At 43.9% G+C, this 24,677-nt stretch overlaps 1 protein-coding gene and 1 long non-coding RNA gene across 3 annotated transcripts in view; one reads left to right on the top strand and one right to left on the bottom strand.

The window, feature by feature from the left end:
* The window catches only part of MYO1D (myosin ID), a 175,922-nt gene that overhangs the window by 59,164 nt on the left and 92,081 nt on the right, over positions 1-24,677 (top strand). For both annotated transcript variants that reach the window (XR_014150687.1, XM_081837683.1), the window contains exons 12-16: positions 2,097-2,167; positions 3,962-4,036; positions 4,748-4,880; positions 11,466-11,632; positions 14,675-14,882. Coding sequence is in view for 1 of the 2 variants with exons in the window: in XM_081837683.1 (XP_081693809.1) it covers positions 2,097-2,167; positions 3,962-4,036; positions 4,748-4,880; positions 11,466-11,632; positions 14,675-14,882 (654 nt within the window). In the remaining variant the exon portion in view is untranslated. The remainder of the gene's footprint in view (positions 1-2,096; positions 2,168-3,961; positions 4,037-4,747; positions 4,881-11,465; positions 11,633-14,674; positions 14,883-24,677) is intronic.
* Positions 6,632-24,677, bottom strand: part of LOC309328332 — a 53,754-nt gene continuing 35,708 nt past the window's right edge. Inside the window, exon 2 of the long non-coding RNA XR_014150785.1 lies at positions 6,632-7,022. This is a non-coding gene — a long non-coding RNA (uncharacterized lncRNA). The remainder of the gene's footprint in view (positions 7,023-24,677) is intronic.

The following is a 24,677-nucleotide window of genomic DNA, read 5'->3' on the forward strand; positions in this document are numbered from 1 at the left end:
CAGGGGGTTCTTGTGATGTGTGAGTAAGGTCATGAACACATGTCACCCACATAGAGAGCCAGTGTGGTGTAGTGGTTAAGAGCGGTAGTCTCGTAATCTGGGGAACCGGGTTCGATTCCCCGCTCCTCCACATGCAGCTGCTGGGTGACCTTGGGCCAGTCACACTGCTCTGAAGTCTCTCAGCCTCACTCACCTCACAGAGTGTTTGTTATGGGGGAGGAAGGGAAAGGAGAATGTTAGCCGCTTGGAGACTCCTTAAAGGGAGTGAAAGGCGGGATATCAAATCCAAACTCTTCTTCTTCTTCTTCTACCAATCTGGTAGTTGATGCATGATAAAGCCATGCCACAGGTTATGCTAAATGCGCCCTTTTCTGCGTGGAGTTAATCACAAGTATTTTTAAGTGGGAAAACAGCAGGCTGGAATATAAGCTCCGAGCCCTTCCTTTCACCTACGACCTTTCTCTTGAGTTCCCCCTCCCTGGCTGAGTTCTCCCCCATTTTCTGCCAGACTAACTTCTGCTCTTGGAGCTTGGCTAGAAAAAAAATGCTGCCGGGAGGGAGGAGGCCGCAGGAGGAAAGCGACAGACAGGTAGAAGGTCAAGCACCCCACTGCACTTGAACTTGGTCCCACACTGTGCCCCTTTATTGCTGTCCGTTGGCGACCCAGGTCATCATCGGAATGCTCTCAGCTGCCTACATAATGTTGGCGGAATGAATCTTCAAGATCAGTTTGGATAAATCTCAGCTGCCTGCTACCATGATGAGAATGTGTCTTTTGTAGTGGGGAAGACATTGGGACACACAAGTCGCTGTTGTGAAAGCACCTAGAGGAACGAAAGAGAGAGAACCAATAGTTAGCATGGTTCTGTCAAAACCCAATCGCCAGAGCTTTTCCCCAATGTGAATGATTTACTAGATAAAGCAAAGGCCGTTTCAGTAAGACTTTTGATCTTGTAATTGCCACCACCACGACGTGGGTTTTATTTCTGTGTTGGGAAGGCATAATATACGATCCCTTAATATATGGGAAGGGGCACACCTCATTAGATCTCAGGTTCACTCCCCTATATACCATGTTAAAGGACTGCAAGTGCCGTGTTTGGGAGATACCCAGGAGCGCAAATAAACAGTAGTGAGCTAAATGAACCAGTGACTCTTAACTTTGTATATAAAACAGGGGCAAATATCCACATGCTTTATTCTTATCTAAGCAACCTTCCTGCCAACCTAGCAGTTTGAAAGAACATCAGAGTGCAAGTAGATAAATAGGTACCGCTCCGGCGGGAAGGTAAACGGCATTTCTGTGCGCTGCTCTGGTTCGCCAGAAGCGGCTTAGTCATGCTGGCCACATGACCCAGAAGCTGTACGCCGGCTCCCTCGGCCAATAAAGTGAGCTGAGCGCCGCAACCCCAGAGTCGGTCACAACTGGACCTAATGGTCAGGGGTCCCTTTACCCTTTACCTTTAAGCAACCTCAACCTTTGGATTGGCTCTTTGGCTTTCCTCACAACTGCAGGACCATTGAAGTCACTGACGCCACTTGGCATTGACATGTGAAATGGAACAGTGTTTGATTTAGTGTGTTTTATGTTCATCTTTCTGGCATATTGCTTTGTGTTTTACAACAAGAAAGACTAAATTCTGGCCCTGTTTTCACTTGAGCTAAACTACTTGGTTTTGCTTGACCATGTGAAGATTTCAGTATTCTCTTCACGCTAGCTTCACTTGGTTGCTATATCCTGTGAAAACAGACTTTTTGTAAGTTTCCTATCTGTTCACTTGGTGATGCCCTACAGTTTGCCTGTGTATTTGGTTAGATCATCGCACGAAAGAGGAGTGAACAGATGGCGGTGGAGACCCACGGTTCTTCATTCTCTGCAAGTTTCTGTCGCTATAAAGGAACAGTATCACTGAGTCTAAAAGAAAAGGTTGCCTTGACTTACGGATTGTCTGTCTGTAAATAAATACCTTATATAACAATAGAATTCGGAAAGACATTCCATTGCTAAACCTGTATGTGAAGCAGTAGTTGAGCACACTGAGAAGCAGCTGTGCAATGCTTCAGCAATATTGACTTCTTAACCATTTGTTTTTAAGCTCTGTGCTATGGACAAAAACCTGGAATTTGACAGAGACTTTCGGATTAAACACTACGCTGGAGACGTTATGTAAGTGTGGTTCCTACACTTGCTTTCTCAGTATCTGTTAACACCTCCTCAAAAACACTTTTGCAGTCGCACACGGCTGCTTCTCCACTCATATTGCACTATAGCCCAAGGTAGCCTTTCTCTTCTTTTGCTTTTTGCAAAGTCTAAGGAAATGTTTGTATATGTTTTGCTTTTCGATAGTTTTTTGGCGCTGCTGCTGTGCTATGCCACTCCTAGCTTCCCATGACTGGTCTGTGAGGCGGTTTTGCATTATTCCTCTGCGTAGCCACAAAACCACTATTCAACCTCCCTTATCAAGGGTGATAGATAAATAAATAAATAAATAAATAAATAAATAAATAAATAAATAAATATAGTTAGTTAGTTAGTTAGTTAGTTAGTTAGGCTATTTATCTTATTGTACTTGAACACATGTTTTCCTGGGCACCTTGTTAATTTCTTTCAAACACAAAAGCTAAATCTTTCCATAATCCCAGAAGCCATTTGTTTCACTCTTCTCCCTCAAGAATTTGCTTCTTGGCATATTTAATGTGTTGCTGCATCTGTACAATTTTAATGTAGCAACACACACATGAAAGTGTGCAATTTCTGGAGGAAATGTTAATGTAAGGGAAACATGAATAGAAATGTGGGACGAGAGGAGTGACCAGTGGTTGGGTATGATGGGAGTTAATAGCCCAACAATACTCGAAGGACCACTGGGTTAAAGTGTTTCACCGTATAACCCCAGTAATATTTACAAAAGCCCTGCAAGGTAGGTCAGTGCTATCTCTGTATTGCTGTCTTGAGAGCCCTGTTGAGCTATTTTATAAGATCTACATTTAAAAAATCATAGGCTTGGACGTGGACTGAGGTCAAGATAATGGGTGTGGGTGTGTGGATATGTGTTTAAGGTTGTCTAGTTAAGTCCACAGCTGAGATGAGATTTGCGCTAGAGTCTTCCCACCTCACTGTTCCTGCCCTTAGGTGTCTCATTCCAATAACTCTCCACTTCAAAATGGATCTTCTTAAATAATACTATTATGCTGGTGAAGCAAACTTGGTTTTTTCTGTTTTCAGATAGGGCAGCAACTACTGTTAAGAAATTGGCACGTATTTTTAAACTAGAAAATACGCACAGCTTTGGTTTGGTTTGGTTTGGTTTGGTTTGGTTTGGTTCTTATGTGTCTGTTTCAAGAAGTTCTGTTTTGTTATTTGGATTATATAGATAACATTTGATAAAAAATACGCATGGCTTTAATTGCTAGCTAAATTCGGCCAGTCATATAGTGTCCTCCGTGAGAGGAGAAGAACAAAGGTGAGCTTTCACAACTAGTACACCTTCTCTCCAGTAGTCAGTCATCATGTCACTGTGTATGAAGTATATTTTGTTAGCTTCTGATTTAGCCCACTGGAAGTCTACCAGGGAAGAGAGAACCCCTAGTGCTCTTAATTTTCTGCTTGGTAAAATGTGTGGTGCCACAGTACTGATAACCATGTGTTGCTGAGACTGCGGTGACCCGTTCCAGACACTGTAACTCGTGTCTCTGCAGTAGGAGGCAGCAATCTTTCTGAACACCAAGTTACTGGAAACTGCAGGAGGAGAGGGTGCCCCTTTGCACTTGGGTCCTGTTTGTGGGCTTCCCATAGCAATCTGGCTGGCCACTATGAAAACAGGACACTGAAACTACATTGGCTCAGTCCAGCAGGCTCTTCTTATGTACTAAATGCCTCTCCCTTTCACTTGCCAATTGTTACTTTTGTCACTTGAGGTTCACTGAAATTAATTCTCTCTCTTTCTCTCTCATTAACCAGCTACTCAGTCACAGGATTCATAGATAAAAACAAGGACACTTTATTTCAAGATTTCAAGCGCCTGATGTACAACAGGTAAGGAGTCAAGCTTCAGACATGTAAAAGGGTAAAACTGGGAAATAAATTCATAACGAATTTTTAAAAATGTTTAAAAGTACTTCCCCCTCCAAAAAAAAAAACCAAAAAACAAACAAACCAGAGTCTTTTTCGTTGAGGTTAATTCAGATGGAAATTCCCGTGTGTCCAAAAAAAAGGTTATTTATGTATGCCACTACTGTGGCCTGTGTTTTTGTTAGCCCCAAAATGGAAAATGAGTGAGGTCCCAACTAAAGAAGAATGGCAACTTAAACTGATGAAATATGTGCAGCTTGTGGACCTAACAGATAGAATAAGACAGCAAGAAGAGCATATGTTTAGAGAAAATTGGAAAATGTTTATTGAATGTATTGCGGGGAAATTGTGTACACTTGAAAGCGTTGGCAGCATTAAGATAAATACAACAGTGTAAACAAGTTTTGATGGATGTAATAATAATGGAATACTAAATGGTTTAGTTTATGTAAAATATGCAGGGATTTGTGATATGCAAAATGAACCATGGAAAGAGAAGAAGGGAAGTCATCAACATTTTAAGGTTGCTTAAATGAATATTTCAAATGGTAAAACAGAAAATTTAATAAAAGTTATACAAAGAAAGGAGTCAAGCTTCAGCTATTTGTATGTCTTTTCACTACAGCTGACCAAATATTACTGACCTTTCTACTCTTTTTTCCCCTGGCTTTGTAGCTCCAATCCCGTACTGAGAAAGATGTGGCCAGAAGGCAAGTTGAGCATCACAGAAGTGACCAAGCGACCACTGACCGCTGCTACCCTTTTCAAGAACTCAATGATTGCTTTAGTGGACAACCTGGCGTCAAAGGTAATAATGGGTTTCGGTTTAAGGCAGGGGTGGGGAACCTTAGACTCAGGGCTAAATGGGACCTCCAGGCACTCTCCATAGGACATACCCCCTCACCAGCCCTGATATGCAACTTCCTTGAGTGACTTAGCTGAAATTCTTGCACGGTCATCATGCCTGGATATTGAAACCTCATGACTTTTCTTGTGGCTGGAATGTAGCTTACTGTTCAAAAAAGAGTTACATACTTCTCCTGTGTCCGCTCTTCCCTTTGCCCCAACTCACAATTCACGAGTAGCCTTGGCAAAGTGGCTCTCATGATGGAAAAGGGTCCCAGCACCTGGTCTAATGTCAGTTTTTTTCATCTACCCTGTTTCCCCAAAAGTAAGACAATCCCCCCAATATAAGACCTACTTCCAGTTTTGCCTCTCGCTGTAATATAAGGCCTCCCCCGAATATAAGGCCTCCCCGATAATAAGGCCACCCCGGAATATAAGGCCCCCGAAGCTACCGTAAGGCATTGTACAGTATACAGGTAATAAATTTCCTTTTTTTTTTTTTTAACAATAAATGTGTACCGTATTCTTCTTCATGGAAAAATTAAGACATCCCCTGAAAATAAGACCTAGCGCATCTTTGGGAGCAAAAATTAATATAAGACACTGTCTTATTTTTGGGGAAACAGGGTATGTAGGATTTCATTATTAAAAATACTAGGCTTCCAAACAACAGCAGCAGCACAGAATTCCTACAGCATGTTCTATGTTCAGAGGGTTAGATAGTGCTTATTGCAACCCTCCTGCCAACACGGAAGAAAGTTGATGATTTCTTTTAAAGATGAGAAAGCAGAGGTTGATAGGCTAGCTGACCCAGGACTTGAACTGGGCTCTGATGTTTTCCAGAGGTATAATTTCTAAAGATGGGTGATGGGTGCAAAGCTTGCCAGGAAACCACTCTGACCTGGAAGCATGAACTGAGGAGATTTCACCCCTCCCATACCCAAGAATCTCCTGATCATCTCCTGAGGTCTCTGCTGACTCTACAGAGAGGAGGAGCAATGTACTGCTCTCTACTTAATTAGTCAAGTGAGTGAATGTGTGTGAGAGAGAGTCAGTCAGTGTGTCGGAGAGAGAGTGCAAGAGGTCGTGTTTATAGATAAGATTGCTGCTAGGAGCAGCTGCAGGCACTCAGAGTATAGCATTGATGTATGCTCAGAATATTTAGCTCTGTGTATAGTTTTGTATTATAGCTGTAGTTATAGAATAAAAGGAGGATACTTTACAGAGCTGCTCTCCGAGTGGTTTATACTCTGCAAGACTCTGCAAAACGCTGCTGCGCAACGACTGTATTATTGAGACAGTGAATCCGGTGCTCTCAGCTCCAAGCTGTGAGTCCACAGCACTGTGACCTGTTCCTGTGAGAAAGGAGGTCTCTGGCAGTGCTACCCAGCTCGCCTAGCCCAGTCGGGGCTGTAGCGCATGAGTCCAGTTGGTACACTGGCTCAAGGGCGATGCTGACATGAACCTTTAGTCTAATGCGTGGTAGAATTGGTTAACTGGTCAGTCTGGGCTTTGTATATGACTAGTGGCGTGCTATGATTGGTTGCAGACTTAGTTGGTATTTTTATGTTCCGTTGCTGCATGAGCAGAAGGAGAAAGGGGGCAGATTTCATGAGCTCTCTGATGACATTAGTGGCGGTCAAGTGACCTGCAGCCGTTCTTTTGCTGTCTTAGCTTTACACCAGTAGGGGAGTCAGGACTTGCCCAGGGGTAGTGGAGATAGAAGGGACGCGGGTGGCGCTGTGGGTAAAAGCCTCAGCGCCTAGGGCTTGCCGATCGAAAGGTCGGCGGTTCGAATCCCCGCGGCAGGGTGCGCTCCCGCTGCTCGGTCCCAGCGCCTGCCCACCTAGCAGTTCGAAAGCACCCCCGGGTGCAAGTAGATAAATAGGGACTGCTTACTGGCGGGAAGGTAAACGGCGTTTCCGTGTGCTGCGCTGGCTCGCCAGATGCAGCTTTGTCACGCTGGCCACGTCACCCGGAAGTGTCTCCGGACAGCGCTGGCCCCCGGCCTCTTGAGTGAGATGGGCACACAACCCCAGAGTCTGTCAAGACTGGCCCGCACGGGCAGGGGTACCTTTACCTTTACCTTTAATGTAGATAGAATCTGCAACAAGCTGGCCATTCCTTCTGATTGCCCCCTCCCTGTGCTTCTGGAGACGTCCATTTTCTCAGTCTTAGGCTGGTTTAGTTACAGCAGCATAGGATTTACATCGACAATGTTAAAGGTAAAGGGACCCCTGACCATTAGGTCCAGTCATGGTCGACTCTGGGGTTGCGGCGCTCATCTCACTTTATTGGCCAAGGGAGCCAGCGTACAGCTTCCGGGTCATGTGGCCAGCATGACTAAGCCGCTTCTGGCAAACCAGAGCAGCGCACGGAAACGCCATTTACCTTCCCGCTGGAGCAGTACCTATTTTTCTACTTGCACTGTGTGCTTTCGAACTGCTAGGTTGGCAGGAGCAGGGACCGAGCAACAGGAGCTCACCCTGTCGGGGGGATTCGAACCGCCAACCTTCTGATTAGCAAGCCCTAGCTCAGTGGGTTAGACCACAGCGCCACCCACGTCCCCCACCGACAATGTTACGATGCTGTAAATTTCCTACACGATCATAACCTGGGCTTATGTTGGCATAGAGGACTTAATAGCAATCCAACCCTTGTCTGGTCAGCATAACTTGAGGACAGAATACTACTAGCAGCCAACTTTATCCCATGCTAGCAAAGATCTTGGCAAAGGGCTCTGTAAGCCACTTGTGCCTTGCACCCCCAGCAGGAATAGCGCCAGCGGGTTCCTCAGAAACAGACAAGCTTCAAAAACAAAGGAAAAAGCTCTGCTGCTATTCATACAGGGTTGGTGCCTGTATCTAAGCTCACGTGGGAACAGGTCAGTGCAGCGCCTCTGAGGTTTATTTCAGTTTATTTCTCCATCCTTTTTTTTTTTTTTTTACTGACTTGAACCTTCTTTTGCATGATGGGCATTAATCACATGATGGGTAGACAGTGCTCTGTGTGAGGCAAAATTATTGAAGCTTTAAAGTCTTAATTTAAAAGGCGAAGCAGTAAAGAGACCCAGGGAGAAGCTACAAACAAAATGCATTAGGAGGTCCCATGGGGATTTCTTCCTGCAGAGTGTATCGGAAAGGTTCTGTCTTGATTATTCAAAAGTTTTATGTGCAATCTTTTCCTTAATGAAGAAGGACTGCTGAGTTCTTCAGAGCAGCAACGTGGACATTAAAGTCTGACTCTTTGGCAGCCATTAAGAGCTTTACAGCTGTCAAGCCAATATGTTAAATAAATGGGTTATAATGGTTGCATTAAATTTTCTTTTATGAGGGAAGCGTAATATTGTGTGCTAAACAGCTGACAAAATGTGCTGTTCAAAAACTGTCCAGTGTTGAATAGCATTAACTTCATTGTTGCCTTTATTTTATTTTTGAAAGATTACATTTGTAATGCACTATATATCTATATCTGTAACTATATCTATATCATCTATATCTCGCTTCTTCAAAAAAAACTTGCTGTGGTTGCTAATATGCTGTCAATATACCAAATTAAGAATGTTGGTGCTTACCTGTAAAGACTTAAACAACTTGGGACTAGCTGAATCCTTCAATAGTATAGACCTAACTGCTCACTAAATATTCAGCCAAGGTACTCCTGGTTGTTTCACAACCAACAGTGATCCATCTTGCAACAACCCAGAGGATGATCTTTTCTGTTGTGACACCCAGCCTATGGAACAACCCTCCAAGATAATGCAAGGCCTGCCTGCTTACTAAGAACTTACCAATTATCCTACTTTTATATCATTTTGCATAAAAATCTTAAAGCAATTCACAATAAAACATTAAAAGTACAACACAATACCTTCGTGTATTGGTAAGTGTTGGTGCCTTTAAAGCCCTAAACGGCCTCAGTCCTGTAAACCCGAAGGAGCGTCTCCACCCCCATCGTTCAGCCCAGACACTGAGATCCAGTGCCGAGGGTCTTCTGGCAGTTCCCTCATTGCGTGAAGTAAGGTTACAGGGAACCAGACAGAGGGCCTTCTCGGTAGTGGCACCCACCCTGTGGAACACCCTCCCTTCAGATGTGTAGGAAATAAGCAGCTATCTTCTCTTTAAAAGACATCTGAAGGCAGCCCTGTTCAGGGAATTTTTTAATATTTAACGCTGTATTGTTTTAAATACTTGATTGGGAGCCGCCCAGAGTGGCTGGGGAAACTCAGCCAGATGGGCGGGGTATAAATAATAAATTATTATTATTATTATTATTATTATTATTATTATTATTATTATTATTATTTTCTAATGTCTTATTATGAACTGCTTTGAGATTTTTATGAAAGGTGAATAAAAAGTAATTTAAATAAAGAGAAAACAGTTTAATAATAATTTAGAAGCCTGCTGATATTGTTAATGGTCTCCTCTCGGTAACCTCTGATTCTGGCCGAATATTTTTGCTTAGATTCTCCATCTGACCTTCAGACTTTCCCCTTTTCCAATCAAGTCAGTGGAGCATGTAATACAGTCAAGAGTCTTCGGTCATGGAGCCATTGGCAGAGTTGTCTTATTGTTCAAACCATAGAAGAGTCCTGATTCACAAGCTCTTATGTTGGGTTGGGGGATTACCACCCAGGCCAATTAGTGCTCAGAGACTTATTTAACAATTTGACTGATTACCCTGCAGTTCCTTCCTTAAACTAGAGATTGGGAATGGTGCACAAACTAAATCCCCACCTAAATTGTTGTCAACTACTCCGCGAATATTTGGCCTGTAAATTAGCCTGTTCACTTTTTTGGAATAAATGCACTAAATTTTGCTCTGACTCTCCAGCTTCAGGACCTAATGTGTCAGTTATGGCATGCCAATTAACTGCCTGTATAGATCTCAGATTTTTCTAGCACTTAACCTCAGTCCATTTGTCTGTAGAGATTTGCTTCTTGCCCTATATTCCTTTTGGGTAAGGTGGGCAAATATTCTCCTCCTTTCTAAAATGTCGTTTTGTGACTCACTAACAGTAAGAATGACGAGCCATCCCACTCAGTGGATGAAGGAGTAAGACTGCATTAGAATGTTAATAACCAAGATATCAGTAGGTATGTAAAAGCATCCATTTAGGAGCATTTATTAGAAAGGATACACCCCAAAGCCTTCACTCTACCTTTATTTATTGTTATATCAGGATCAAAAGAATATCTGGGCACCATAAAAGCTAAATGTACTCCCCCCCCTTCCCTGTCTTATTAAGGGGTTTGTGTGCTCTCATTTCTTGTCAAGCAGATCTTGTAAGTCAGGAAATAAAAGACAAGAGGTGTTTCCCATGCACCTTTTTAAAAATAATATCTTTGGACTGATTTATGCTCCTGCCATGTGTAATGGAGTGTGGCTGATAAATACTAAATTCTTAGAGTTGCCTCTTGAGGCTTTGGGCTTCTTTCAAAAGATCACCAGGGGTCTTTCCTTAATGTTCCTTTCACTGACAGCTGTAGTGAGTGATGGACGATTGTGAGACTTGTTTTTTTTTAATCTCTGGGGACCCCTCTCATTTGTTTCTTAATCATTTGCTGGCCGAACCTGCTCCCTTCTCCTTCCTCCTTGTGGTTCCATTTGTTTCCACTGCAAATGAGCTTTGTCAGTGTACTTAATTCCATCACTTAATAAACCAGGCATCTAGTTGAAATGCATCGTCTCTTAACCTGAAATGTGTAGCATGTCGTTTGTCAAACACTTGCCATAGCAAACCTCTGAATGCTTTTTTTAAAATAAATAAAAATTGTTGAAGCAACCCTTAATACAATCATTTCCAGGCAATGCTTGCCTTTTCATTTGGATAGCTTGGCCTTCCCCAAGTTAGCAACCTACAGATGCTGTTGGATTCCAGCACCCATCAGTCCAACTGGCATGGCCAGTGCTCAGGGCTGATGGGAGTTGCAGTCTAAAACACCTGGGGGACATCAGGTTGGGGTAATAATAATATAATAATATTTTTTTATTTATATCCCACCCATCTGGCTGGGTTTCCCCAGCCACTCTGGGCGGCCCCCAACAGAAAATTAAAAGCGCAATAAAATGTCAAATGTTAAACATTTCCCTAAACAGATGCCTTCAGATGTCTTCTAAAAGTCTGGTAGTTATTTTTCTCTTTGACATCTGGTGGAAGGGCGTTCCACAGGGTGGGTGCCACTACCAAGAAGGCCCTCTGCATGATTCCCTGTAACCTCATTCTCGCAGGGAGGGAACCGCCAGAAGGCCCTCGGCGTTGGACCTCAGTGTCCGGGCTGAACGATGGGGGTGGAGATGCTCCTTCAGGTATACTGGGCCGAGGTCATTTAGGGCTTTAAAGGTCAGCACCAACACTTTGAATTGTGGTTAGCCCTAACCATGTTTAGGACCAACATGGAGGAAGAGGAGCATGCAATTCTCTGGCTTGTTTTCTTTGCAACGATTATCCGATTTGGAGTATTACATTTGCACTGCCCTGCCCTGCCCTTGCACCTTGGCTCTTAGCACTAAAATTGTTGTGTTCCTCACTGCCTGCCGCTAGGAACCATACTATGTCCGCTGCATTAAGCCTAATGACAAAAAGTCGCCACAGCTGTTTGATGAGGAGCGTTGCAGGCATCAGGTGGAATACCTTGGACTCCTGGAAAACGTCAGGGTCCGAAGAGCAGGTTTCGCCTATCGTCAAACATATGAGAAATTCCTTCACAGGTAAGGAAAGATAAAACTGACTAGCCTTCAGATGTTTGGGGACCATCTAGAGGCTTGGCAGAAATGACTGAAATATATCGTGTTGAGTGGTACTGGCTTTATATACCCCCTGCTTTATTTTGGAGAATAAACTAACTTGTAGAGGGATTTCTTTCTTTCTTTCAAAAAAACTTTACAAAGTAATAATCATAAATAAATAAGAATAAAAATGTGCACCCCACTCCGAGACCATTCCATTGTAACTATCCAACCTCCCAAAATTTCAAAACCTCTTGCGATGGTTTGACCCCTTTCCGTTTTAACAATACAAATTCTACAAATTCCTTCCATATCTCCTCAAAATCATTTCTCCTGCATATTCCCCATCTTACCTTAATAGCACATGTTAATTTATCATTAATAGCTATATCCCACACCTCTTTATACCATTCTTCCATTTTATATTCTGCTTGCCCCTTCCACTTCCTCGCTATAATAACTTGTGCAGCTGTCAATAAATCTGTGAGCAAGTCCTTCACTGCCTGCAAACCTTCCACCCCCATCGTAAATGGATAATAATGCTACCTCTGGACTTTCAGCCAGCTTTAACCCAGTGATTTCTGTTATCTCCTTAAACACCCTTTGCCAAAAAAATAGCACACATTTACACGTATAGGGATTTCTGTTGGCATTAATGAGAATAGTTTCACCAGGCCAGTTTTATAGACCTTTAAAAGAGGCATGGGGAACCTTTGGCCTTCCAGATGTTGCTGAACATCAACTCATCATCCCATGCCATCTGCCATGCTTGCTGGGGCTGGTGGGAGTTATAATTCACCAGTATCTAGAGGGCCATTGGTTCCCCACCTTTAACACCTCTGCTTTAAAATATTTTGCATGTAATTTTGTGGTCATAGCTTTGGTTTCTTAGAGAGCAGCTTGGTATCATCCCTGTAGAATAAATTCGATGTCCAGAAGTTGTGCGGTTCTCCCACTACATCTTTTCTCCCAAGAAATATTTTCCCCATCCGCGGTTAGCAAGCAGAGAGCTGGAACCAAGAGCAAGAGTTTGGCTGTCTGAATATATCAGATATTTATGCCATGGGCTCCCTGTGGCAGAGCAGGAGCTCCTCAGCAGATCTAAATGAAAATGGATGCGCATGCATGCTCCCAAGCGCACACTCTGGTGCAAAGCTATACGCCATTTTCGGCAAAGCACCTTTCTGTATGACTGAATATGTGAGTTGCAGCTTCTTTAATTCCAAAGAGATACCGAGGTCACCTTGGACACTGAATGCTGCTATTTATGCTGGTGATAAGCTGTTAAAGCTTGAGCAAAGAAATTCAGATGGGAGAGCAGGGCTGCCTTGTAGTGTGCTTCTGCTTTAACTTGGGGAGTGGCTGCCGAGACCATATAACACTGGTCCTGAAAGACCTACATTGGCTCCCAGTATGTTTCCGGGCACAATTCAAAGTGTTGGTGCTGACCTTTAAAGCCCTAAATCGTCTCGGCCCAGTATACCTGAAGGAACATCTCCACCCCCATCATTCAGCCCAGATACTGATGTCCAACTCTGAGGGTCTTCTGGCAGTTCCCTCCCTGCGAGAAGTGAGGTTACAGGGAACCAGGCAGAGGGCCTTCTTGGTAGTGGCGCCCACCCTGTGGAACGCCCTCCCGTCAGATGTCAAGAAAATAAACAACTATCTGCCTTTTAGAAGATATCTGAAGGCAACCCTGTTTAGGGAAGTTTTTAATGGTTGATGTTATGTTCTGTTTTTATTCTGTTGGGAGCTGCTCAGAGTGGCTGGGGAAACCCTGCCAGATGGGCGGGGTATAAATAATTTTTTTTTTTTTATTATAGGCAGCCCTTTCCTGTCTTTGGCTAGGATTTTGTAAGGCATTCTTGGGCCATATGGACAACTATACTCAAAGCCAGCTGTGAATTCTCTGTCTTTTGGCTCCAGGAGACAATTGCTGGAAGATACTGTTCTTGAGCAGGGAAGGGCAGAAGATTTGCCAATTGTTGAACCTCTTCTTGCTTTCTGTGCCTGAAAAGGCCTCTGACTTAAGCACCCACAATGCCTGTTGACTTGCTAGGCTGGTGAAGGTCCTTGTTCAGTCCCAAGAGTCCTTGGCAGATATGAATAATTCTGCTTGATCCAGGCCCCACCCTCTTATCAACTGAATTACTCTAGCCCATTGAGCGTATTTATCTGGAGTTTCATTCTGCAAAACTGGAACATCCTTCAAGCTTGGTAGTCAAATTGGCCATTCAAATGATCTGTCAAACAGTAAGATGACACTCCGTGGAACATAAACCAGTTCGAACCCAGTTCGACTGAAGCCTGCACAGGTCACTGATTCCATTATCTGCATTTGCAATTCCTTTCCATGTGAAGTGGAAAAAGATAAAGTCCCATCACATTTGTTGAGGTCATGCTGGCGATGCCCTAGTAATAATAATAATAATAATAATTTTTATTTATACCCCGCCCTCCCCAGCCAAGGCCGGGCTCAGGGCGGCTAACAAGCAATAATAAAAACAAATTGAATGAATACAACTTAAAAACAAAATTAAAATACAACATTAAAATATTGAAACCTCATCGCAGGAGGAGAAAGGAAAAGAAAGAGGGGGAGTGAATCAAATTGGCTCCAAGCCAAAGGCCAGGTGGAACAACTCTGTCTTACAGGCCCTGCGGAAAGAAATAAGATCCTGCAGGGCCCTGGTCTCATGAGGCAGAGCGTTCCACCAGGCCAGAGCCAGAGTTGAAAAGGCCCTGGCTCTGGTTGAAGCTAATCCAACTTCCTTAGGGCCCGGGACCACTAGGGTGTTGCTATTTATGGACCTTGAGGCTCTCCGTCAGGCATACTGGGAGAGGCGGTCCCGTAGGTACGAAGGTACATACTGGCTCCCAGTATGTTTCTGGGCACAATTCAAAGTGTTGGTGCTGACCTTTAAAGCAAAGTAGCCCTTTACCATGATACTGATGAGTCTGGGAGTGAGCAGAGATGGCAAACACAACTCCAACAGTGCTTTCTTTTAAAATTCTGGTTTGCAGGTACAAGATAATCCCTGAATTTACTTGGCCAAATCACAAGCTCCCATCAGACAAGGAGGCTGTGAAAAAACTGATTGAGCACTGCGGGTTCCAACACGACGTGGCCTATGGCAAGACCAAGATTTTCATCCGCACGCCTCGGACACTCTTTACATTGGAAGAACTACACGCCAAGATGCTTGTGTGGGTTGTTCTCTTCCTACAGAAGGTGAGAGGCAGTAGCAAAAGCTGCTCTAAAATAACCCAGCTCTAGCCACTGCGGGCTTATTAAAGGTGGCAGTATGGCCTGTGGCAGATTCCCAGTGCACTGTTAGCTTAATCTTTATGCTGAACCTGATTTGTAGGGAAAGGGTTCCAGTCTCATTTTGGAGTCGGCTGTTAATGCAAATCCATTTCCCACGATTTGCATTAGAGAGCAGTTCAAACACTAGCCTCCAAAGTTTTCCAAGGGCTACAAGTCTTGTGTCAGGTAATTACCGTATTTTCCGCTCTATAAGACTCACCAGACCACAAGACGCACCTAGTTTTTGGAGGAGGAAAACAAGAAAAAAAATATTCTGGATCTCAGAAGCCAGAACAGCAAGAGGGATCGCTGCGCAGTGAAAGCAGCAATCCCTCTTGCTGTTCTGGCTTCTGGGATAGCTGCGCAGCCTGCATTCGCTCCATAAGACGCACACACATTTCCCCTTACTTTTTAGGAGGGAAAAGGTGAGTCTTATAGAGCAAAAAAAAGGGTAGTTGGTTTGTCGAATTAGCCATCAAAATCCGAATTCAGCACAGGGAAACTGGGCACTTTTAAATAAACTGCGCTAACTTAAGAAGACCTGTGCAAACCTGATTTGTAGCAATAAGCAGTTAGTATGTTGTAACTTTAAGACGATTATTGACCTTTGCTTACCTTTAATCCAGTTAGAAAGCTGGTTATGGTACAAGAGGAATGGACAAGGCAGGGGTGGCATTTTGGAGCAAGACACAGAGGGACATGATTGGGCATAAAAGTTCTAGGGCACCTGTCTGGGGCCGTATTTTCTAACAGAGGACACCAGAAATGAGGGCTTGAAAAGTGTGTCGTCTCAAACATAAACCGCATCCCTTGTAAATCCAACTTTGTAGCCTTTTTCTGCAAGCCACCACCAAAGATAGGAATAGTAAAAAAGCACACTTGTGAAGATTGCTTTTAATAACCCTTTTACGCTGTGATTATAATAAAACACAACGTCGTAAATCTGCTCAGAATAAGGGATAAAATTAACGACGTTTCTTGCAGCGGAAGGCCTAGAAACACCAGCACTGGTATGTTCTGTTTTGTGCATAGCAGTACTCACAAAGTATAAACGGTTGTTACTCCAGCTTGCATCTCTGTAGGACAAAGGCAGGACTGATTTCTGTAAATGATCCCTTTTGCTATTGCTTGTATGACAGCTTTCCCCACTGCTAGAATGTCCCAATGGGTAAGAGAGGGAAATGGTTGCTGCTTTGCAGTAGCTTGCCCCTTTTACTGTTGCTACCAGCAGGAAGTAGGAAATGAATTTTTAATGTAATGCTAGAATATTGATTCATTACAGCGCACATTAAGTAAACAGAAAAGGGGATTTATGGAAGTGTGATGGGCCTTGTGATGCCATAGATTTCTTTCGAGGGACTTGGTTTTCTAAAACAAAAAAAGAAAGAAAGAAAAGGTAATTAGAGGCCTTACCTGGCTTGAAATGCTTTGGAATTGTTATTACATAATTCCTTAAAGACCTATATAGCTTAGCCTAGTTTTTGCTCCATCATGCTTTTACTTAGGACTGCTACTTGTTTTCCAGCAGATGGAGCCCTTGCAGGCTTCCAGTGAAGAGATGAAGATTAAGCTTCAAATAAAAAATAAGACCAAAAAAATGAGGCAGTTCAGTTTCTGTGTCACTTTTGTGTGCTTCTTCAGAATGTTTAATAGTTAGCAACTCCCCTTTTTATTTGCCGCCGAACAAGCTTTTGTCCCCCCCCCCCCCAATCTGTCTCCATCTTGCACATTATGTGCAAAACGTGACTGCAGAAAATACTGGAAGAAACTGCTTGCAGTCCTGAGGCGCAATAATTTTTGGGAGATTGTGTGGAAAATGAGAGAGGGATACAGAATCTTGTTGATGGGATGAAGCACTGCTCTTGGCTCACTGGAGAGTCTGTGGAGGGTTCTGGATTTGCAGTCTTGTGATGATGTTGCTGTGGTTGTTGTAATATGCAAGAGAGACAGATGGTGATCATGGCAACCTTGCTTTCTGTCCATCCTTCTCTGTCTTTCATATTTTGTATACTTCACAAGACTCTGCTGATGGGGTTAAGCACGTCATAGTTCAGCCTCCCCTGCTTAACGGAACTTGGAGGGTTTGTTTATTTATTTATTTGCATCTACAGTCAAACCTCTAGGGACATGGGTGGTGCTGTGGGTTAAACCACAGAGTCTAAGCCTTGCTGATCAGAAGGTTGGCGGTTCGAATCCCCGCGGCGGGGTGAGCTCCCGTTGCTTGGTCCCTGCTCCTGCCAACCTAGCAGTTCGACAGCACGTCAAAGTGCAAGTAGATGACCGGCGGGAAGGTAAACAATGTATCTGTGCGCTGCTCTGGTTCGCCAGAAGCGGCTTAGTCATGCGGGCCATATGACCCGGAAGCTGTACGCCGGTTCCCTTGGCCAATAAAGTGAGATGAGTGCCGCAACCCCAGAGTCGGTCACGACTGGACCCTTTACCTTTACAGTCAAACCTCAGTTCTTGAATGGCTCAGTTTTCAAATGTTTCGGCTCCCGAACGCTGAAAACCCAGAAGTAAATGCTCCAGTTTTCAAACAATTTTCAGAACCTGAATGTGCGATGTGGCTTCCATTTTGAGTTTCCCTTTTGAATTGAGGCTTCTGCTTTCAGTTTTTGATTTCCCAAAGTCAAACGGTCTTCCGGAACGGATTACGTTCGAAAACCGAGGTTCCACTGTATAATCTTTCCGCGCCAAGTGTCCAAGGCAGCTAAGAGTAACAATATGTAAATGCAATAGAAAAGCAAATGAAGTAAAATGACAATTAAAAGAACAATAAATAAACGCAAGAGCAGGTTTAAACAGAGAAGCAAAATGAATCTCTCTCAGCGATTTTGAAGGCTTCTACTGTCCAATGAAAAGCCAGCTGAGAAGAGACTAAATAGGCCTGGTTGAGAAGTGAGTTCAAAACGCTGGTGCAGCCACTGAGAAGACTCTTTCAGTATCCTTGCCAAATGTGGCTCATGTGTTGGTGTGACCCAGAAATCCATTATTTTCTGAGAACCTTAAAATTAGGCAGGTTCTTGCATGAGAAGTCATGTTCCAATGTTTAGGAGAATGCTCTCCTGATGTTTTGGACTACCCCTTTCATCAGCCTGCGCTGTCCTGGGGCGGATGGTAACTCTGGCTCAGCACATAGAGGGCACTACATTAGGGGAAGGTGGACTTAGGGCTTTGAGTATCATCTGAAGTTTCTGAACGCTGTTCTGAAGACTTCTTCACACAGTTAAACTGCGGAACTAGGTCCCACGAGAGGCAGTGATGGCTCCCCATGTGGATGGCTTCACAAGAGGTTTGCAGAAATTCATGAAGGATATGGCTATTAGTTTCTGCTAGCCACGATGGCTGTGCTGTGCCCCCATGGTCAGAGGCAGTCACGCTTCTGAATACTACCGTATTTCTCACTCCATAAGACACACTTTTTCCTTCCTAAAAAGCAAGGGGAAATGCCTGTGCGTCTTATGGAGCGAATGCATGGTCACTGGAGCCGAATTGCCCAGGGGCGAAAAGCAGATCATGCAGTGGCGCAAAAACATGGTTACAGAGCACGGATCCACATGGATTCTCAGGATTTTTGCATTGGGCTACCCCAAACTCACCGTCAAGTCACATGTCTGTGGCCATAGCATGAACCACAAAAATCATACATCCACTGTTTCGTTCCGAATATTTTTTTCCCTTGTTTTCCTCCTCTAAAAACTAGGTGCGTCTTATGGAGCGAAAAATATGGTAGTTGCTTGTCCTTTTATGGGTATTTGAGTTGGTTAGAGTTCAGTCCCCATAGGGGACGCCTGCATATTTCTGCATTGCAGGGCGTTGGACCAGATGAACCTCAGGGTTCCTTCAAACTCTGCGCTTCTTTGATTCTATGAAACCACAGGAGGGGAGAGTGTTTTTGCGCTTATGTCCTGCTTGTGGGTTAGCTACTGCGAGAACAGGGTGCTGGTCTAGATGGGCCAATGACCTGGTCTAGCAGGCTCTTCTTACTATTCGGAGGCAGCCCCAGGTAGAGTGTGCATGTTGTTCTAATCCGAATGAGATGTAGCTGGGGCATTTGTCACCATGGCCAAACTGGACGTTTCAAGGAAGGGGGTACAGATGGTGCCCTGGCCTCAGTTGAGCAACAGCGTATGCTTTCTTTGCCCTTGCCATTCAAAAGTGTCATGAACAATTGGGGTGGGGAAGCTCAGAGGTGGAATTCCCCATCTGCTTCATGTTCAACCAGTTATCTATTTAATAAGTGGTTTGCTTCAAGTAGCTGTATGATACCTCTATGAAAATAAACACAAGCGGTGTTATCTCAGCATTCCCTCTGAAAAGAGCCAGCAGGACTTAAATAGCAAATGTAATGGTGTCTCTTCAAATCAGGCTTCTAACACCTTCCTCTTCGCCCTGATCATTCTTGGGTTGACTGTTCCTGTAATGCAGACTCAAGCCATTTAGGACGCTGCCAAGCTTTGCTTCTATCAGAAACCATTACAGTTAGTTCCCCCTGCCACCTCGTCCTTTTATAAAGGCATTAGGTTTGGTTGCATCTGTAAGGTTGAACTGCTGGACTCCATGCAGTTGTGCAAGAAGACAGGCTTATTAACGTTTCAGCCCGGCACACAGGAATGTCCCTTTTGTTGAAAGGGCTGTGTGTCTGCCATCCTTTCCAGTATTGTGAGCTGACAGTGTTTTCCCCCACCCTCTTCTCTCGTCTACCCCCCCCCCTTTGCCTTGAGGCATTTTATTTCCCCAGACACTTCTCTCAGGAGGCTTGTCAATCAAGACCCTGCAGCTGCTGTTGCCATAGCAACATGGCGGTGGTGGTGGTGGAAATAAGTAGATGGGGGAGAAGAGATGAGAACAAAAGCTGCGGCTGACTTGTCATAATTTAATATTTTGCTTTTCTCTGTCCCAACATGCCCTTAAAGCTGTACATACTAGGAATGGGTGAGCTGCCAAAAAAAGAAGAAGAATAGGAGGCTTCCACTATTAACAAAAGACTGCGTTTTCATATTAGATTACAGTCCAACAGCTGTAATCAGAGAAGGGCTTCTGCACAGTGACCCACATCAGGGATGATATAAGGGGTTTGTCATCGATTTAGAAGGCATTTCCCTGTCTTGTGTGTTGGGGTTGTGGAAAGAAGTAGAAATGGGAATTGTTCTGTATCTGATGTAACATACCTGACATGCCATTACGTAGGGATCTTCAGCCAAAATCCTCCAACGTTTCTGAACACCCATTGCTGCATTGCAAAGGCCATTTATTCCTGCCTTTAGCCCAGTGCTTGGGCCACACAAAAACTTGGAAACCAGTATGTTTAACAGGCACCTTCATTGCACACTGAAGTCTGGATATATGAAGAACTCTAGTTTAATGAGTAAGCCAAGTTGCATGTGCCCTGCCCCCCGAGTATAGTATCAATTTCACAGAACCACATTTATTCTGTGTGCAGCAATACAATATCCACTTTTCTGACTCAAACTGTGGTGTCCCTAACGCTAATTAAAAATGGAGCAGGGGAACAGGCGTTGTCTCTGACTCCATAATTAGTGAGGCACAGTAGGAGAATCAATTGTATCAGTTTCCACTTTGAATATAAAACTGAACCTCTTTTTGAAGAATATTGCCCCTCTCTAAGGGCTCTTTTACCTAATTTTGGATCCCAGCAGCTTAGAGGCAGAATTTTTTCCCTGCTGCAATATCAACAGCAACCTCTGAAGAACAGATCCCATTTGCAACGCTCTGGAAGCCATACAGCAAAGCTCCTGCCAGTGTGGAATTTATCTTGCTAGTTTCAGTTTTGGTGCCTGGAGGATCAGCTGTGCTTTGACAGTGTGAAATGTTGTTTGCCTAGCAGCTCAGGCGACTGTGAAGCAGGGTTGGTAGGAGAGGGCACGTGTGCGTCTGCTGTAGCAAGCACGAAAATATTTTTGCAAGGTTCGTACAACCATAACATGTCTCTGTGTTGCACTATTGGCATTTAAATTTCAGAATGAATTACTCGGCTTTGGTGTGGAGTTTATGTGTATCTGTTGGGTTGGGGTTTGAGGTCTTGGATCTGGTGGAGGAAATCTTCAGGGGCTAACACAAATGCTTTTCCCAGTGAAACTGGAGTTGCGAGGAACTTGCTGAGCAGAATCAAAATACAGACATCCTGCCTCTCTTTTCTGTCAATGCCCCTCTGTTGACAAGGACAGTAGATGCTAAAAGAATGTTCTTGATTTGTTTCCTCCATGGCCCCATCCTATCCAGCGTTCTGCTCATAGCCAGAGCCTCGTTACTTTTTAATGTGGCTTATTGTTGATCTCTTTAAGGTGCAGATAGTCCTATCATTCTGGTTATCCACACAAAAGCCCCCTATGAGGTAGTCTCTACTAACGCCTTGCAATGATGGGGGTCTAAGCAAAATAGCATAATAATTAAGGGTATCCTTGTCCAACCCCCTTTTATGAAAGGTTCATTCACTTGATGCCCCAACAACTGTGATGGGGAAAGTTGAGGTATAGCAAGAAGTTACCTTGTTGTTGTTGTTGTTTAGTTGTTTAGTCGTGTCCGACTCTTCGTGACCCCATGGACCAGAGCACGCCAGGCAGTTCTGTCTTCCACTGCCTCCCGCAGTTTAGTCAAACTCATGCTGGTAGCTTCGAGAACACTATCCAACCATCTCATCCTCTGTAGTCCCCTTCTCCTTGTGCCCTCCATCTTTCCCAAAATCAGGGTCTTTTCCAGGGATTCTTCTCTTCACATGAGGTGGCCAAAGTATTGAAGCCTCAGCTTCAGGATCTGTCCTTCCAGTGAGCACTCAGAGCTGATTTCCTTCAGAATGGATAGGTTTGATCTTCTTGCAGTCCATGGGACTCTCAAGAGTCTCCTCCAGCACCAGAATTCAAAAGCATCAATTCTTTGGTGATCTTTATGGTCCAGCTCTCACTTCCATACATCACTACTGGGAAAACCATAGCTTTAACTTTGTTGGCAAGGTGTTATTAGATTTATTTCCTGTTGTGGATATTGAACACTGCTGATGGTAGTGTTGTGCTGCAGCATATCTTTCTCCTGAGCCAAACCATCCAGTCTGAGAGGACTAATGCAGTAGTTATTAAAAAGGGGGTGGTCTTCTTCCCTCTCCCCTTTCAAAAGTGTGGTTTGTAGGTGATGGTCTTTCAGATGTTAAGTTCTGACATCCTGCACAACACCAAAGACAGGGCATTCTAATTGAAGCACTCCTAACAGATGAACGTCCATTCTTGAAAGGTTCAGTGAAGATGCCAGCTTCCTTAGGCAGGATCTTTCTTCTTTTGTTTGCTTGGTTTCGAAGTTTGGAAGTTCTCCTAAGTCCAACATCTTTGTTACAGACATTGCTTACTGACTCATCTTCAGAGCAATTCTTCGAACACTTCTGTGTAGTGCAAGTGCAAGACTTCTGCTGACTTCACAGTAGCTACAGATTTTGAAGTGGGTTCAAGGTCAGCATTTCATTGGCAAAAGCCCATGCATATTCATTGGGAGTCCATGACACTGAGGTCAGTGAAACAGTTCCAGGTCAATGTACATTGGGTTGCAGCCATACTGTCGGGTCATGGCATGCCTCGGAAGTTATTTTCATGAAACTCAAGCACATACCGCTTGGCTCCTCGGGGTCAAAACCATGTCGCACTAAATGCATAGTCAAAAACCATGTCGGGGAATTTTAAAAATGTAATAGGAGGCATTAAATTTTCATTGGCACCCACAGGAGCCTTTTATCTCAGGCTTCTTGTGGGTTTGATGAGTGTTTTTCAACAGGATTACAGCTTGGGAAAGGAGGTTTCATCTTCCATCTTCACATGCTGAAGTCCCAATGAAACACTCCCCATGATAAAGTATTAAAATCCCCTGACATGGTTCTTAACTACAAATTGCGATCAACGTCTAGAGCCTGATCCTTATTTGGAAGCTTTGGCCATGTACCAGTCTTGTGTGCTTTGGATCCTGTGATTTTTATTTTTTATTGTAGACTCCCTGCCTTTTCCACAGGCTTGTCAAGTTGACAGTACTGTGGGAGGGCCTGGTCCCTTTGCTTGACTCTTCACTGTCACTCCTTGCACAGCACTCGTAATTTAGGCTGCAGTGGGGAGTGTTTGCTCTTCGGTTTTTATCAATCTTTTAAATAAGCTGCCTTTTTAATGATGCATTATGGTAGGTGTTAGAATGGAAGCCACTTCAGATCCTGGAAAGCATCTCACGGCTGTCGTTTTCTTGAACTCGTCTCTTTTTTTGCTAACCATACTGGGTAGAGTGGAATTCTTCTACTTCTCTCCCACATGCCTCCTCCCTCCTCCCCCCGCCCCACAATTTTACCACCTCCAGAACCATATTTTGAGAAATAATGATGCATGTCACACATTGAAACAGATGGGGCTGTGCTCTTTATTTGCATATTTTAAAGTGAAATGTGTTTGTCATGAGTACAGTTCATCCCCCCCCACCACCACCACACACAGAGACAATTTTGGGGAAGGGAAGGAATTGTCCTTTGACTGTCAGTAAAAGAGAAGTTAAAAACAAACATGATTCCTAATGTGGGGAGAGTTGGTTCGGAATTCTCACCTTAGGGCTGAGGGGTTCTGAGACTCGCATCTGGAGGCCTCACCTTATAGCCCGATCAAGCCCCAAGTTTGATTCAGCAGATAGCCAAATTCTATGAGCAGACTAAATTATAAAGCCAGAATGCAAACTCTGTTAAATGAACAGTGACAGCCTGTTCAGCATCTACCGTCGTAGCAGATTTATTAAAATGTGCTACCCATGCTAAATAAGAAGCTGTGTCCTAATGGCATAGCAGTCAAGGGTCAAAGGGAATGGATTCAACATCGAAATAGGAAATAGGACCTCTGAAGGCCTTTCTAAAAAGCCCCAGTGTATATGTTGGGAATAATATCCAGGTAAATATTAAAAAGCACTAGTACTGAACAACAGCTAAATGTATGGTAACCATGTTCCTGTACTGGAATGGGAGGGAATAATTTCCACTACACTTTAAGTTGGGGAGGGGGAAGAGATGCAGTAGTTGTATTTCTGTGGGAGAGAGGGTCTTACTTGTGACTATACTGTGATTGTTCCCGCCCACTGAATCACCATGACTTATGGCATGAAAATATACATAGAATGATTATTCTCTCAAGGATCAGCATCTCTGCTTGGGGCAGAGTGAAGCGAAGCTTTTAACTTTGCTTGCTTAACATTTTTTGTTTCTTCCATTTTAAGTTTCGACGATCCCCAAAAGGGCAAGAGGTGCTGGGTTGGGTTTGTGATCTAGGTGGGAAGTTGGCAGTCAGGAGACTCTGGCAGGCAGGAAAAGGTCAGTGGAAGCCAACTAACATAGAAGAGGTGAAGGGAGGAGATGTCAGAAAGCAATCGCAGAGCAGCATCAAATGGGGGAAAGAGCAGGGACTCACCTTCCAGTCTTAACGGGCAAGAAAGTATATAAGATAAACCACCTCTGATGTATTCTGCCTTCTCTATTCTACATTGAGTTTCTGCTCCCATCTATATTGAATCTCTACTCTGTTTTGATGAATAATACTTACCTGTCTTCTTTCGCTCCCAGAATATGGCCTTTTGACCACTCAAAAGGCCTTTTGTCAGGGGAAACTCTTGAAGCTTCCGCAACTTGGTCCTAGGGACTTGTCTTTTGTTAAGGACTCCCTTTGTGAGTGTAGCCCGGAGGCATGCCTGAACTGGGTAATT

This window comes from Podarcis erhardii, assembly GCF_964252035.2.
Source record: "Podarcis erhardii genome assembly, chromosome: 13".
Lineage (NCBI taxonomy): Eukaryota > Metazoa > Chordata > Lepidosauria > Squamata > Lacertidae > Podarcis > Podarcis erhardii.